The sequence below is a fragment of the Canis aureus genome, chromosome 29 (genome assembly GCF_053574225.1).
Source record: "Canis aureus isolate CA01 chromosome 29, VMU_Caureus_v.1.0, whole genome shotgun sequence".
Taxonomy (NCBI): domain Eukaryota; kingdom Metazoa; phylum Chordata; class Mammalia; order Carnivora; family Canidae; genus Canis; species Canis aureus.
In genome coordinates, this window is record NC_135639.1 from 34,358,096 (window position 1) to 34,373,687 (window position 15,592).

At 38.0% G+C, this 15,592-nt stretch overlaps 1 protein-coding gene across 3 annotated transcripts in view; it reads right to left on the minus strand.

Moving 5' to 3' along the window:
- Window positions 1-15,592, minus strand: part of KIF11 (kinesin family member 11) — a 51,387-nt gene that overhangs the window by 27,880 nt on the left and 7,915 nt on the right. For all 3 annotated transcript variants that reach the window (XM_077878384.1, XM_077878383.1, XM_077878386.1), the window contains exons 3-10: window positions 15,375-15,472; window positions 15,209-15,287; window positions 13,245-13,430; window positions 12,948-13,072; window positions 11,924-12,014; window positions 9,534-9,776; window positions 7,166-7,261; window positions 27-115 (exon numbers count right to left, since the gene is read on the minus strand). In XM_077878384.1, the coding sequence (XP_077734510.1) occupies window positions 27-115; window positions 7,166-7,261; window positions 9,534-9,776; window positions 11,924-12,014; window positions 12,948-13,072; window positions 13,245-13,430; window positions 15,209-15,287; window positions 15,375-15,472 (1,007 nt within the window). The remainder of the gene's footprint in view (window positions 1-26; window positions 116-7,165; window positions 7,262-9,533; window positions 9,777-11,923; window positions 12,015-12,947; window positions 13,073-13,244; window positions 13,431-15,208; window positions 15,288-15,374; window positions 15,473-15,592) is intronic.

The following is a 15,592-nucleotide window of genomic DNA, read 5'->3' on the forward strand; positions in this document are numbered from 1 at the left end:
ATTAATTTCCATAGCCAAGGGCTTACCTAAAATTTTCTTCAGAAATGTACACCCCATTTTTCTCACGGGCTGCAGCAAGATCTCGTTTCAGACGCTCTATCTCTTCTGTATATTCCTACAGAAGAATAACATTATAGGTATCAATTCAGTATTTAAGGTTTTTTTCATTTATTTTGGAGAGAATATGTAATAGATAAAATAAGTACTTAGGCCCTTTTATGTTTTACCTTGTTCTTTAGATTTTATTTATTCATGAAAGACACAGAGAGAGAGAGAGATAGGGGCAGAAACATAGGCAGAGGGAGAAGCAGACTCCATGCAGGGAGCCCGATGTGAGACTTGATCCCAGGACTCCAGGATCACACCCTGAGCCAAAGGCAGGCGCTTAACCACTGAGCCACCCAGGCGTCCCCCTTTTATGTTTTTTAAAGCATAAAAAAGAATAACAAGTCATAATCACACTTTTCATTCAATATTAATTTGTTTAGAATAGAGTCAACTTTTTTTTTTTTTTTTTTTTAAGATTTATTTATTTATTCATTCAGAGAGAGCGAGAGAGAGGCAGAGACACAGGAAGAGGGAGAAGCAGGCTCCACGCAGGGAGCCCGACGTGGGGCTCGATCCCTGGTCTCCAGGATCACACCCCGGGCTGCAGGCGGCGCCAAACTGCTGCGCCACCGGGGCTGCCCCTAGAGTCAACTTTCAAAGCTCCTTTAAATACACGCATTATAAAAATATAATGAAGAAAAAAATACAACTTCCAGTAACCAAGTTGGTGTCCAAATAGCATTTCACATTAAAAGGAACCAGGATTCCTTAGAGAAGTGTCTGACTCTAGGACCGGAGCGAGAGACATGTAAGATAAACCTTGAACACCTTGTCAAACAAAATAGAACAAGGAAGCTAACAAAGCCTAGATAGTAAAAAGGACTCAAGAACACCCTTAAAGAGTTACCCACTGGCCCAAGATGGGATGATTCGAACATCAATAAGGATATCACAAGTAGGTCCATGAGTTTATAATGACATTAAGAAAGCGAGGAAACTGGAGCACCTGGGTAGTAGCTCAGTTGGTTAAGTGTCTGCCTTCAGCTCAGTTCATGATCCCAGAGTCCTGGGATCAGCCCCTGAGTTGGGCTCCCTGCTCAGCGGGGAATCTGCTTTTCCCTCTCCCTCTGCTGTTCCCTCTGCTTGTGCGCATGCACACATGGGGTCTCTCTCATATACATAAAATCTTAAAAAAAAAAAAAAAAAAAAGGTGAGGAAACCAACTTATTCTAAAAACTCTCAAATAAAAGAAATATATCAGCATTTGTACTGCCTTTCCTATAAGCACTATATACTTCAGAAACTGAAAGTTCCTCTTTACAGAGGTAGTCTTACAATCAATTAAGAAAAAACAATTGAGGGGCTCCCTGGGTGGCTCAGCCCTGCCTTCGGCCCAGGGCATGATCCTGGAGTCCTGGGATTGGGATCCTGCGTGGGGCTCCCTGCCTGGAGCCTGCTTCTCCCTCTGCCTATGTCTCTGCCTCCCTCTCCCTCTCCCTCTGTGTGTGTGTGTGTGTGTGTATCATGAATAAATAAATAAAATCTTTAAAAAAAAAAAAAGAAAAAGAAAAACAATTGAATTAGAAAGTTACCATTCTGGAACTCTTAATACTCACAAATAAAGAACCAGGCATTATATGCTTCCTGGTAGGAGAACATACCAACACCTATGAAGTAGTTTTGCCAAAAATATATAAATAAGAAAAAACCTGAATCTACTAATAAGCTTCAAGATCCAACTACCAATTTACAGAAAATAGAAAGAATGGAACATGTCAAAAGATACTACAGGAAAATTCTGTAGGACGAATTAATATAAGGACTTCCACAAATACAGAGGGAAAAATGATAAAAAGAGAACATATGTATTCAGATCTAAAGACATTGAAGAAAATTGCAAAGGGCAAACTTTGTTTGGATCCTAAAACCATTTTAAAAAACATACAATTGAAATTTAAACAATAACTGAATATTTTAACATATTAAAGAAGCATTCTTAAATATATTTAGGTTTAATAATAACATTAGGATTCAAAAATCCAAGTGTCTAAGTTGGGTGAGTGCTTATTAAAAAGCTTGGTATTTTTAAAATAGTAAGTATAAAACCACTGTAGTTTTCCTCAGGTCCTGACAATTCTTAGACTTTTTATGAAGAAAGAGGTTTCCTCACATAAACTTCCTTTTAATCTGTTTGCCTGATCCCAAGAGTTATTTATTTTTATTATTTTAAAGATTTATTTATTTGAGGGAAGGAGGGCGCATGCGCATGCAGGGGAGAGGTACGGAGGGAGAGAGAAAGAGAATCTCAGGCAGACTCCAAGCTAAGCGTGAAGTCCGCCATGGGGCTTGATCTCAGGACTCGGAAATCATGACCGGAGCCAAAATCAAGCATCACACTTAACCAACTATGCTACCCAGGCACCCCGTTATTTTTAAAAAGATTTATTTTAGAGAGAACAAGTGAGCATGGGGAGGGGCAAAAGGAGAGAGAAACCACAGCAGACTCTCGCTGTGCTGGCAGGCCAACACAAGGCTAGATCCCAAGACCCTGAGACCATAACCTGAGCTGAAACCAAGAGTCTGGTACCCAACCAACTGCTCTACCCAGGGGCTCCTGAATCCAAGAGTTGTTACATAGTTACAGTAATTAAAACTGTGTGGTATTAATGGAGGGACATATTAAATCAATGGAACAGAAAAAGAGAACCCAGAGAGGTGCCCATATAAATATACCCTACTGATTTTTTAACAAAGGTGCAAAATCAATTCAATGGAAAATATATAACATTTCAACAAAGAATGCTAAAACAAACCAGACACTCCAAAGGTGAAAAAGATTTGACCTAAGTCTTAACACCTTATACAAAAATAAAAATGGATCATGGACTCAAATATGAAACGTAGAAACACAAAACTTAAAAAGGTAGGGACATTTAAAGCTAGGCAAAATGTTCTTAAAATTATCACAAAAGTAAAATGCATAAAAGGAAAAATTAATAAATATATTAGACCACATCAAAATTAAAATATTTCCCCTGCAAAAGCCCAGATAAACGGGCACCTGGGTGGGACAGTTGGTTAAGTGCCCAACTCTTGGTTTCAGCTCAGGTCATGATCTCAGGATCCTGAGATTGAGCTCTGCATCCAGCTCCATGCTCGGCATGGAGTCGGCTTGAGATTTTCTCTCCCTCTGCTCCTCCTACTCATGCTCTCTCTCAAATAAACAAATAAATATATCTTAAAAAAAAAGAGAGAGAGAGAGAGAGAGAAGGGGCACCTGGGTGGTTCAGTCAGTTAAGCATCTGCCTTCAGCTCAGGTTATGATCTCAGGGTTCTGGGATTGAGCCTTATACATGTCAGGCTTTCCAGCTTAGTGAGGAGGAGTCTGCTTCTCCCTCTTCCTTTGCCACTCCTCCCTGCTCATGTATGTGTGTGCACACTTGCTTGCTCTCTCTCTCTCTCTCTCAAAATCTTTTAAAAAGGGATCCCTGGGAGGCACAGCGGTTTGGCGCCTGCCTTTGGCCCAGGGCGAGATCCTGGAGACCCAGGATCGAATCCCATGTCGGGCTCCCGGTGCATGGAGCCTGCTTCTCCCTCTGCCTCTTTGTCTTTGTCTCTCTCTCTCTCTCTCTGTGACTATCATAAATAAATAAAAAAAATTAAATTAAAAAATTAAAAAAAATCTTTAAAAAAAAGCCCATTTAAGAAGATAAGATAAGCTACAGACTGGGAAGGTAAGCTAGCTACAGACTGCAAACCACATTTGTGACAAAGGACTAGTGTCTGAAACATATTAAGAACTTTCAAACCACAATAATTTTTAAAACTCCAATTTAGCAGGGAGCCTGACTGGCTCAGTTGGTGGGACATGTGATTCTTGATCTCCAGGTTGTGGGTTAAAGCATAGAGATTAACTAAAAATAAAATATTAAAAAAAATTTTTTTTAGAGGTTGGGGGGTGGGCAGAGGGAGAGGGAGAGAATCTTGGGCAGGCCCTATACACAGCTCAGGGCCTGAGCTCACAATCCTGAGACTGAGATTACAACCTGAGCAGAAATCAAGTCAGAAAAAAAAAAAAAAAAAAGAAATCAAGTCAAATGACCAACCAACTGAGCCACCTAGGCAGCACTCCCCAAAAATTTTTTAAAAAGATTTATTTTATGTATTTGACAGAGAGAGGGTGAGAGAGAGAGGACAGGGGGAGAGGCAGAAGACAACAAGCAGACTCTACGGGGCATAGGGAGCCCCCTACAAGGGGCTTGATACCAGGACCCTGAGATCATGACCTGAGCTGAAATCAAGAGTCAGAGATGGTTAACTGACTGAGCCAATCAGGAGCCCCTCAAATTTTTTTTAAAATTAAAAACCCAATCAGAGGGATCCCTGGGTGGCGCAGCGGTTTGGCGCCTGCCTTTGGCCCAGGGCGCGATCCTGGAGACCCAGGATCGAATCCCACGTCAGGCTCCCGGTGCATGGAGCCTGCTTCTCCCTCTGCCTATGTCTCTGCCTCTCTCTCTCTCTCTCTCTCTATATGACTATCATAAATAAAAAAAAAGTTTAAAAAAAAAAAAAAAACCCAATCAGAAAATGGGTTTCAAGACATGAATAGACATTTCAACGAAGAGGATATGCAAATAGCAAATAAGCCCATGAAAAGATGTTCAACACCATTAGCCATTAGAGTAATGCAAGTAAAACCACAGTGAAATATTTATCACCTATTATTATTATACTCATCAGAATACCTAAAATAAAAAATAGTTACAACACCAAATGCTGGTGAATTCGTGGAGTAACTAGATCACTCATACACTGCTAGTTGGAATATAAAATGGTATAGCCAATCTGGAAAACAGCTTAGAATTTCCTTAAAAAACAAACAACAACAACAACAACAAAACTATTCAATTACCATGCACAAAAACTTACACTCTTGGGCAAAATGTATGTTTACACAGATACCTACAAACAAAATGTTCATAGCAGTTTTACTTATAATTATGAAAAACTGAAATCAGCCCAATGTCATTCAACAGGTAAACAAATGGTTACACAAACTATATGTATGATACATACATACAATGGAATACTACTCGGCTCTCAAAAGGAAAGATCAATATGCGCACCTCAGGTGAACCTCCAGATAATTCTGCTGAGTAGTAGTGAAAAACACAATTTTGAAAGTTTATATACCATATGATTCCATTCAATAACTTTTTTAAAAAAGATTTTCTTTGTTCATGAGACAAATGAGACACAGAGAGAGAAACAAAGACATAGGCAGACGGAGAAGCTGGCTCTCTACTGTGAGTCTGATGTGGGACTCGACCCCAGGACACCAGGATCATGACCTGAGCCAAAGGCAGATGCTCAAACGCTGAGCCAATCCAGGTGCCCCATTCAGTAACATTTTTGAAACGGCAAGAGTTTAGATATGGAGTACAGATTAATGGATACCAGAGATTGGGAAGGGAACGTGGGAGTGGGAAGGAAGTGATTATAAAATGGCAATATGAGGGACCCCAGCAGTGATAGAATTGCTCAGTATCTTAACTGTGGTGGTTGAATCACAAACCTACACATGTGACAAATTGTATAGAACTAAATACACACACACAAATGAGTATAAGGAGAACTGAGGAATACGATGAATGGATTGTTATTAATGTCAGTATCTCTGTGGTGATACTTTATTGTAATTTGACAAAATGTACTAAGAATTTTTCCATCATTTATAATTATCTCGATAAAAACTTAAAAAAAAAAAAAAAAAACGCTACCAAGAAAAGGAAGACAAGCCAGACTGGGAGGAAATATTTACAAATCATCTCATAAAGAGCTATTTGTATCTGAAAGATATAAACAACCCTTTAAAACTCAGTGATAAGAACACCAAGTAAAAGGGACGCTTGGGTGGCTCAGCGGTTAAGCATCTGCCTTCAGCTCAGGTCGTGATCCTGTGGTCCTGGGACCAAGTCCCACATCAAGGTCCCTGCATGGAGCCTGGTCTCCCTCTGCCTCTGCCTCTATCTGTGTCTCTCATGAACAAATAAATAAAATCTTAAAAAAAGAAAAAAAAAGAACATCAACTAAAAATTGGGCAAAGGATTTGGATAGACCTTTCACAGAAAGGATATACAAATGGATTATAAGCATGTGAAAAGATATGCATTATCATTATTCATTAGGGGAATGCAAATTAAAACCATGCTGAGGGTATAATAATACACTTATTAGAATGGCTAATATTTAAAGGGCAAACTATAACAAATGTTAGAAAGGATGTAGAGAAAGTGCAACACTCATACACTGGCTGTTGATAAAAATTTAAAATGATTCAGCCACTTTGAAAAGTTTCTTAAAGAGTAAAAGACAAATTTACTGTGCAACACAGAAATTAAACTAAGTACCTACCTAAGAGGACTGCAAACACATTAACACAAAGACTTGAATGGTAATGTTCATAGTAGCATTATTAGAAATAATCTAAATGTCCATCAGCTGGTGAATGGATAAAGACAATGTATTACTCTCTATTTAATGGAATACTATTCAGCAATAGAAAGAAACGTCTATTGAAACATGTTACAACATAGATGTAGTCCCTGTTTTATGCCAAGTGAAAGAAGCCGGATACCAAAGATCAAATATTGTATGATTCCACTTAAGAAATGTCTAGAAAGGGCAAATCTATCTGCAAATGGGCACAGAGGGAACTTTATAATGATAAAATTTTCTAAAACTAGATTGTAGTGATGTTGCACAACTTTATAAATGAACTAAAAATCTTTGAATTGTAGGCTTACAATGGATGAGTATTATGGAAATTATACCCTAATATGTGATAATTATATTACATTAATGTATGGTGATTATGTCAAAAAAGCCATAAATGAATTAATTTTGTAAAGGTAAATAATTGCAAATTTTGCTGACTTGATAGATAGTAAAGTCACCATATTAGCATTATAAAAACATTTTAATATATTAGGTAGCTAATTAAAAACATTAGATGAAAAGCCTTACCACAGGCAATTTAACAAATCTTTCAACAATTTATCTATTTCAGGTCCTCATTTGTCAAACAAGATTACATTACTCCACAAAATTCAGTTACCTTAATAAGAGCTCTTTTGGTGAGTTTCTGGTTAACTTCAGGCTTATTTAGTATGTTCTTTGCTCTATGAGCATATTCCAATGTACTCAGAGTTTCCTGTGAAGAAGAAAAAATGCCAGTTACTAAAAATATTATAAGAATAATGTAACTTATAGTACACCTAAAATGTACTATAAAATAACTTAGAGACAGGGCAGCCCCAGTGGCCCAGTGGTTTAGTGCCACCTTTGGCCTGCGGGTGTGATCCCGGAGACCCGGGATCAAGTCCCACGTTGGGCTCCCTGCATGGAGCGTGCTTCTCTCTCTGCCTGTGTCTCTGCCTCTCTCTCTCTGCGTCTCTCATGAATAAATAAATAGAATCTTAAAAAAAAAAATAACTTAGAGACAAAAAATAACTTACAAGAAACAACTAATGGTTATATCTAACCTAAAAATCTATCATCCACTAGGACCACTATGTCTAGCCTTTACAAGGAATTTTGTTCAAAACATCCTTTTTGGGATGCCTTGATGGCTCAGCAGTTGAGCATCTGCCTTTAGTTCAGGTCGTGATCCTGGGGCCCCGGGATCGAGTCCCGCATTTGGGTCCCTGCAGGGAGCCTGCTTCTCCCTCTGCCTATTTCTCTGCCTCTCTCTCTCTCTCGTGAATAAATAAAATCTTTAAAAAACAAAACAAACAAAAAAACAAAACATCCTTTTTCCCTTCCAATTTTCAGGGTTTTCAACTCTATGATAATTTGACCTAAGCATTTTTTACATTAGTCTTCACATTCAATGAACTCTATCATCTGATGAATAAACAAAGCATTCCATATCCATACAATGGAAAATAACTCACCTACAAAAAGGAATGAAGCATGAATATATGCTAACCATATGGACGAACACTAAAAACATGCTAAGTACAAGAAGCCAGTCACAAAAGAACACTTATTCCATGATTCCATTTACATGAAATGTCCAGACTAGGCAAATCTATAGATTAAAAAAGTAGGTTGGGGCACCTGGGTGGCTCAGTCAGTTTAGCATCTTAGCACCTGCCTTCAGCTCAGGTAGCTTTCTAGGTACTGGGATTGAGCCCCACATGAGGCTCTCTGATACAGGGAGTCTGCTTCTCCTTCTCCCTCTCCCTCGGCACCTGCCCCCTGCTGCTAAAGCATGCACGCAGTCTAACAAAGAATTAAAGTCTTAAGAAAAGAAAAAAATTTTAATGTAGCTTAGTAGTGACCTGGGGCTGGGAATGGGGGCAAATGAGGAGTGATTCCTAACAGGTTATACAAGTTTTCTTTCTGGGGTAATGAAAATGCTCTAAACATTGGTGATGGTTGCATGGCTCTGCAAATATATTAAAATCATCAAATTACATACTTTTAATGGGTGAGTTTTTAATGGGTGAGTACATGTATTCTATCTAAGGAAAGAGATCGTTTTATTTTTATTTATTTATTTTTTAAAAAGATTTATTTATTTATTTATTTATGATAGACATAGAAAGAGAGGCAGAGACCCAGGAGGAGGGAGAAGCAGGCTCCATGTAGGGAGCCTGACGTGGGACTCGAGCCTGAATCCCCAGGATCACACTCTGGGCCGAAGGCGGCGCTGAACTGCTGAGCCACCCAGATGCCCTGGAAAGAAGTTTTTTAAAACAAAAGGGGAGCAAAAGACCTTATAAAAACTCTTCAAACTCCATTTAAAGGAGCAATCACAATAAAATAAGAGATTTCACCATCCTTTTTACTTCTCTTGGTTCTACCGACTCCTCTCACACATTCAGTGCCCTCTTAGCAGCTTCTACAACACTGGCATTCATTTAACCCATTTTTAAGTCTTCAATTAAATCTCCACACGTCACTGCCAAAGGGGGAGGGGGTGTCCCTACTCAGAGGGAAGTCTGCTTATCCTTCTGCCCCTCCCCCATTTGTTGTCTCTCTCTCTCTCTCTCTCTCTAATAAATAAAATCTAAAACAAAACAAAACAAAACAAAAAAACAACTCCATACATCATGTAACCATCTACTGCTAATGACCATTCTATATTCATACAATGGAAAATAATTCATCTACGAAAAGGAATGAAGCATGAGTAATGAATGAATAATGACAGCAGTTTCTTTTGAAGACTGTGTGGGAAAAGCCATTAAGTAATTGGCTTTTTAAGATTAAAAAAGCTGCCAGGAAGGAAGGAAGACAATCTTTTCAGTGGTATCCTCCTCTATGTGTCCATGGGCAATACCTAGGTTCTTCTACTTTTGCTTAGAATGAATGAAAGCCATTAATGAACTTTTAAAATACATGATAAAAAAAAGCATGTTTTAGCTAAATAAGAATTATATCTACTACACTTGCAGATAACCTTCTAAAAGACTTACCTCAAGATTGAGAGATGCAGGAGAAATTGTTGCAATTATAGATGTTCTTGTACGTCCCCCAAGAGAATCCTGTAGGATTCTAGTTAGTTTAGATTCTCGATAAGGAACATGAGGTGTTCTTTCCACAAGAGCAGTAATAACCCTTCCCAAAGTCAAAAGGGATTGATTGATATTTCCAGCTTCCCGAGCTCTCTTGTCAACTGCTCCAGAACGGCCAATGTTCTCACTTCCCGCAAGATCAACCTTGCATTTCAAAAATGAAAGTTGTCAGTTCCATTGGATTTGGATGCAAAGACATTCATTCTCAAATATAATATGTTAAATAGTCAACAAGACAATTTTTCGTAATTAACAATTCACTACAAAGCTAATTACCCAGTGGCTCCAAAAATATTTGTCTACAAGTACAGAATTTCAAGCTGCTCTGAGGTGGTCAAGAATTAAACAGCTGAGGGGTGCCTGAGTGGCTCAGTCCATTAACCATCCAACTCTTGATTTCGGCTCAAGTCATGATCTTAGGATTGTGAGATCAAGCCCCATGTTGGGCTCCTCAGAGGGGATTCTGCTTGAGATTCTCTCTCCCTTTCTCTTTGCCCCTCTCTCCCCTCTAAAACAAATAAATCTTTTTTTTTTTCAAATAAATCTTTATAAAACAAAGATTCTCTCTCTCCCTCTGCACCCCCGCCCCCTCCGTCTCAAAAAAAAAAAAAGGGGGGGGGACATCTGAGGGCTCAGCAGTTGAGTATCTGCCTTTGGCTCAGGGTGTGATCCCCGGGTCCTGGGATCAAGTCTTACATCAGGCTCCCTGCAGGGAGCCTGCTTCTTCCTCTGCCTATGTATCTGCCCCTCTCTCTCTCTCTCTCTGTCTCATGAATAAATAAATAAATCTTTATTTATTTATTTTTTTTAATAAATCTTTAAAAGAAAAAAAAGAGAGAGATGCCTGGGGGGCTCAGTGTTTGAATGTCTGCCTTCAGCTCAGGGCATGACCCCAGTGTCCTAGGATTGGGTTACCCACAGGGAGCCTACTTCTCCCTATGCCTATGTCTCTGCCTCTTTGTGTCTTTCATGAATAAAGAAATAAAATCTTTTTTTTTTGTTGTTGTTTTAAGAAATAAAATCTTTAAAAAAAAAAAAGGAGAAAGAATGAAATAGTTCAGAAGAACTACCATATGATCCAGCAATCCCACTTCTAGGTATACTACCCACAGGAAATGAAATCAGTATCTCAAAGAGATATCTGCACTCCAGGGTTCAATGCATTATTCAAAATAGCCAAGATACGGAAACAATCAGTGTCAGCTGATGAGTTAATAGAGAAGATATTGTATACATACACAATGGAATATAATTATTTAGCCATGAGAAAGGAAATGCTATCATTTGTAACAACATGGATGAACCTAAAGGATATAATACAAAGTGAAATAAGCCAGACAGAGGAGGACAAATACGTATGATCTCCCTTATGTGGAGAATTAGGTGGGGGGTAGGGGGAGAAGTTCACTGAAACAGAATAGAATGACGGTTACCAGGAGCAGGGGAGTGGGGGAGAAGCAGATGCTGGTCAAAGGGTACAAGCCTTCAGTAATAAGATGAATAAGCTCTGAGGATCTAATGTACACTACAGTGATGACAGTTAAAAATACTATAATGAAATTTACTAAGAGAGTAGACTTAAGCATTCTTACCAAACAAAAAAAAAAAAGTAACTATGTGAGGTGAAGGATATGTTAATTAATCTGATTATGATAATCATTTCACAAAGCATACCTATATCAAATCATCACATTGTACACTTTAATTATACCTTGATAAAGCTGAGGGGAAAAGAAAGAATGAAACAGTGATCTTGGAGGATCCCTGGGTGGCTTCTTGGAAATAGGTACTAACAGAATTAACTTGTAATAAATGCCAAATTTATTTTTCAGAATTCTATTTCCACAATTCTTAGAATCTGAGAAAGTTAGGTTATGACATAGTAGGAAGACTATGCCAAATTTATGTTCAAAATACTAACCTCTCAGTAGATAATTCGCACAAGATAAAAAAAATAGATAAAAATAAAAATAATGACTAATACATGGAGTATTTACTATGTGCTAGGTATTCACTATTCAAAATGCTTCACATGTGTTAACTCAGTTTGTCCTAGTGGGGAATAGTAACATAAAACAAATGACTGGGCATCCCAGGTGGTTCAGTGGTTTAGTGCCTGCCTTCGGCGCACGGCGTGACCCTGGAGACCAGGGATCGAGTCCCACGTCGGGCTCCCTGCATGGAGCCTGCTTCTCCCTCTGCCTGTGTCTCTGCCTGTGTGTGTGTATTTCATGAATAAATAAAAAAAAAAAGAAAAGAAAAGAAACAGTGATCTTAAGGTAGATACTTACCAAGTTCAACTTTCCAATTTTAACAAGTTCTTCTCCATCAATTGTAGTTTCTTTCATATGTATTGTAACAGAGAAAACCGAGTGGGAACGACTAGAAAACAAGATCAGATTGCTGTCATTATAATGCAAAACACTCCTTTCTATAAAATATTAAAAAGAGCAAAGAAAGATCAAAATCCACAAGGTAGAGAAAGATAGTATCAGACAGGAGATATTAGTAAGATTTTGGAAGACAGAGGGTAGACAGAACAATGCTTAGGTTTTTGCTTTCTTCTACCTGCTGCCCTGCAGAAGGGACCCCAAATAAGAAACTACCTATAAACACCCTAAAAGACTGAGAAACTAGAATCTTCAGAACTCTAAAAGCTGGATGTGGGGTCAGGTTGGGACAGTTGCCTGGTACATCAGAGAAGGCTTGCAATCAATCTTCCTATTCATAAGAATCTCTTGAAATATGTCATCGCTATAAATTCAAACAGTACCACACAAGCCATCAGATTACTTGCCTTCAATGTCAGCTGTTGTAAAAATATATTGCTCTGCTTTGAAAATGTCATCAGAAAAGTTAACACCTTCTCTTGAAAAGCAAATAGTAAATAGCAGTGATTGCTGAAATACAAGATAATCACCACTAGACCATAAAGTGTTCCAATATCTATCTTATGCTATGTACTGACATACAGCTTCTATCTGAGGCTAAGGAGGTAAGCCTCTGAGCATCCCACCATCAAATCAACCACAGCAGGCCCATGTTAACCTAGGCTCCTGCATACAATTTCATTTGAGAAAAAATAATCTAGTTTAAAAAGTTTAATACTTCTGCTGATTCAACTTGTTTCTGTTCTCCTTTCAACATTCTCCCAATACTGGTGCTTGACTCTAAATCTCAAGCCAATAACTAAAGCACGAAATCAAGCATACACACCATCTAGGTATGTGACTCACATTCTGTGACCCACCCCAATCTGAAGTCCCACGTTAAAAAGAAAATGGAATAGCAAGAGCGAGACCCTGGCTTTCCTACCTGGAGTATGCATTCATCAGGGTCGCTGCAGTTGTCCGTTTTGCTGCCCCCTTCTCCAAAATCTGATAGACTTCATCTTTGTTGTGTACTGTAATTTCTTCTAAACCTTTGATTATCACCCCCCTCTGACCAAATATCAAAAGATCATTCATTAGATTGGTAAAAAAAAAAAAAAATATATATATATATATATATATATATATATATATATATATATATATATATATATATATACTTACTTCTCAAAGCAGCACACACTAAAATACAGAGATGTTTCATTCTCAAAAACTGAGTTACCTTGTTACGGGGATCATCAAACATCTGCAGTCTCTCAGAAACATCAGAAGATGGATTAAGGAGATCAAAAAGTTCTTCATTATAGATTTCCAACAGAGACACTTTGACTGAAAATTCAGTACCATTATCAGTAAGTTTCTCAAAAATTTGATGAAGAGTACGTGGAATTATACCAGCCAAGGGATCCTGAAATTACAATATTAATAAGGACTAATATTACACTATTAATAAGAATGCCAAAATAAAAAATAAAAAAAAATAAAAAAATAAAAAAAAATAAGAATGCCATTTACTACTGCAGTTAAAACACACGTAACAAGGGCCTTCTTTATATATATTTGTATATTTAAATACAAATATATCAGGGGTGCCTGGGTGGCTCAGTCAGTTGGGCATCTGACTCAGTTTCAGCTCAGATCATGATTTCTGGGTCATGGGATCCAGCCCCGTGTAGGGCTTCCTGCTTAGTGTGCGGTCTGCTTGAGATTCTTTCCTCTTTCCTCTCCCTCCCTCCCCCCCACTCACATGTGCTCTCTCTCTCTCCCTAAATAAATAAAATCTTTAAACACAAATATGTCAAAACAAGTTTAGGGATGCCTGGGTGGCTCAGCAGTTGAGTGTCTGCCTTTGGCTCAGGGTGTTTGATCCCGGAATCTGGGATCAAGTTCCACATCGGGCTCTTTGCATGGAGCTTGCTTCTCCCTCTGCGTAGGTCTCTTGCCTCTCTCTCTCTCTTTCTGTGTCTCTCATGAATAAATAAATAAAATCTTAAAAAAAAAAAAAAAAGCAACTAACCAAATATTAGAAAAGCCACGTCATTTATAAGAATTTATTCAACAGTAATTATTCTTCTTCATACCTTCCACAAATTTGTCACTTCATGCCTGAGCATTACATAGAAACCAACTGAAGTAAGCTACTCAGAAAGCCAAGTTTAATAATGCTTTCTAAGTTGTCTCAGGAGAACAGTAATAATACTACCATGTTAACAGAACAGTGGTCCATCTAAGAGGTATATTCCCTAATTCTAACATAAGTACAGTTGTTTCTCAAATATCTAAGCTACTATAATGAAATTATTATGAATCTCTAAATTTTGAAACTGTTTTTTAAGCCTAGTCCTTATTTCCTATGGTCACAATTCCATAACTTTATTACCAATGCTTAAAGTTAATGCCTCAACTATGTAACCAGTAGAAACATAATGTCAACAATTTGGAAAATTAATTTTTTTAATTTTTTTTAACTTTTATTTATGATAGTCACACAGAGAGAGAGAGAGAGAGAGAGGCAGAGACATAGGCAGAGGGAGAAGCAGGCTCCATGCACCGGGAGCCCGACGTGGGATTCGATCCTGGGTCTCCAGGATCGCGCCCTGGGCCAAAGGCAGGCGCCAAACCACTGTGCCACTCAGGGATCCCTGGAAAATTAATTTAGTCATTAAACTCACTGAAGCACACTTGATGGAAATCTTTGTAAAACGTACTATGTGCTTTCTATGCTATCCAACAATACAGTGATCTTAATTTCTTAAACACTCAAGATCAGTGTTGATAAAGTACCGTGCAGCCCCTTGCTATGCTACCTTGATGAGACTTACTCCCATGCTGCAGTATTCCCTTTCAAGCCATACTCACATGCCACTTTTCCACAATATTCTGCTCCAACTATTCTGTCCCAAACAGACCGCTCTCTTATCACTTAACTGTGCCATATGTATATGTATATATACACATATACATATATACGTATGTATTGGTCCTTTCTCTCCTAGTGACACTATGTTTTTCTTAAACAGGAACCATACACTTTAATTTTACTAAAATAGTAGTTCATCCTATATTCATATTTGACATGGGCATACTGATCTTTTCTATTTCATGAAAGAGGACTTCAGCTAAGTTTTTTAGTCAGTTATTATTCAGTCACTTTAGAGACAGAAATCTATTTTAAACAATAAATACCTCCTCCCAAGTGTACTCTTCATTAGGTGACCTCTCACCTTCCATTGTAAAGGTTTTTCCAGTGCCAGTTTGCCCGTATCTGTCAAAATCAACAGAAGTGTTACATAAAAAACAAACACATGCATCTAAACCTTTTCAACAATTTGAAAAATTGTGTTTTACTCACGCAAAAATAGTGCAATTATAACCCATAATAACTTCATCCAAAATTGGACACACAACACTTCGGTAAACATCAATTTGTTTAGTAGAAGCTCCAAAAACCTATCCAAAAAATAAAATAAAAATAAAATCAATTCTTCAGGAATAAAATACTTCAAAATTACTCACTTTAAGAATTTTGTTTTTAATGTATTAACTCATTCAGCCCACTAGATATCTATT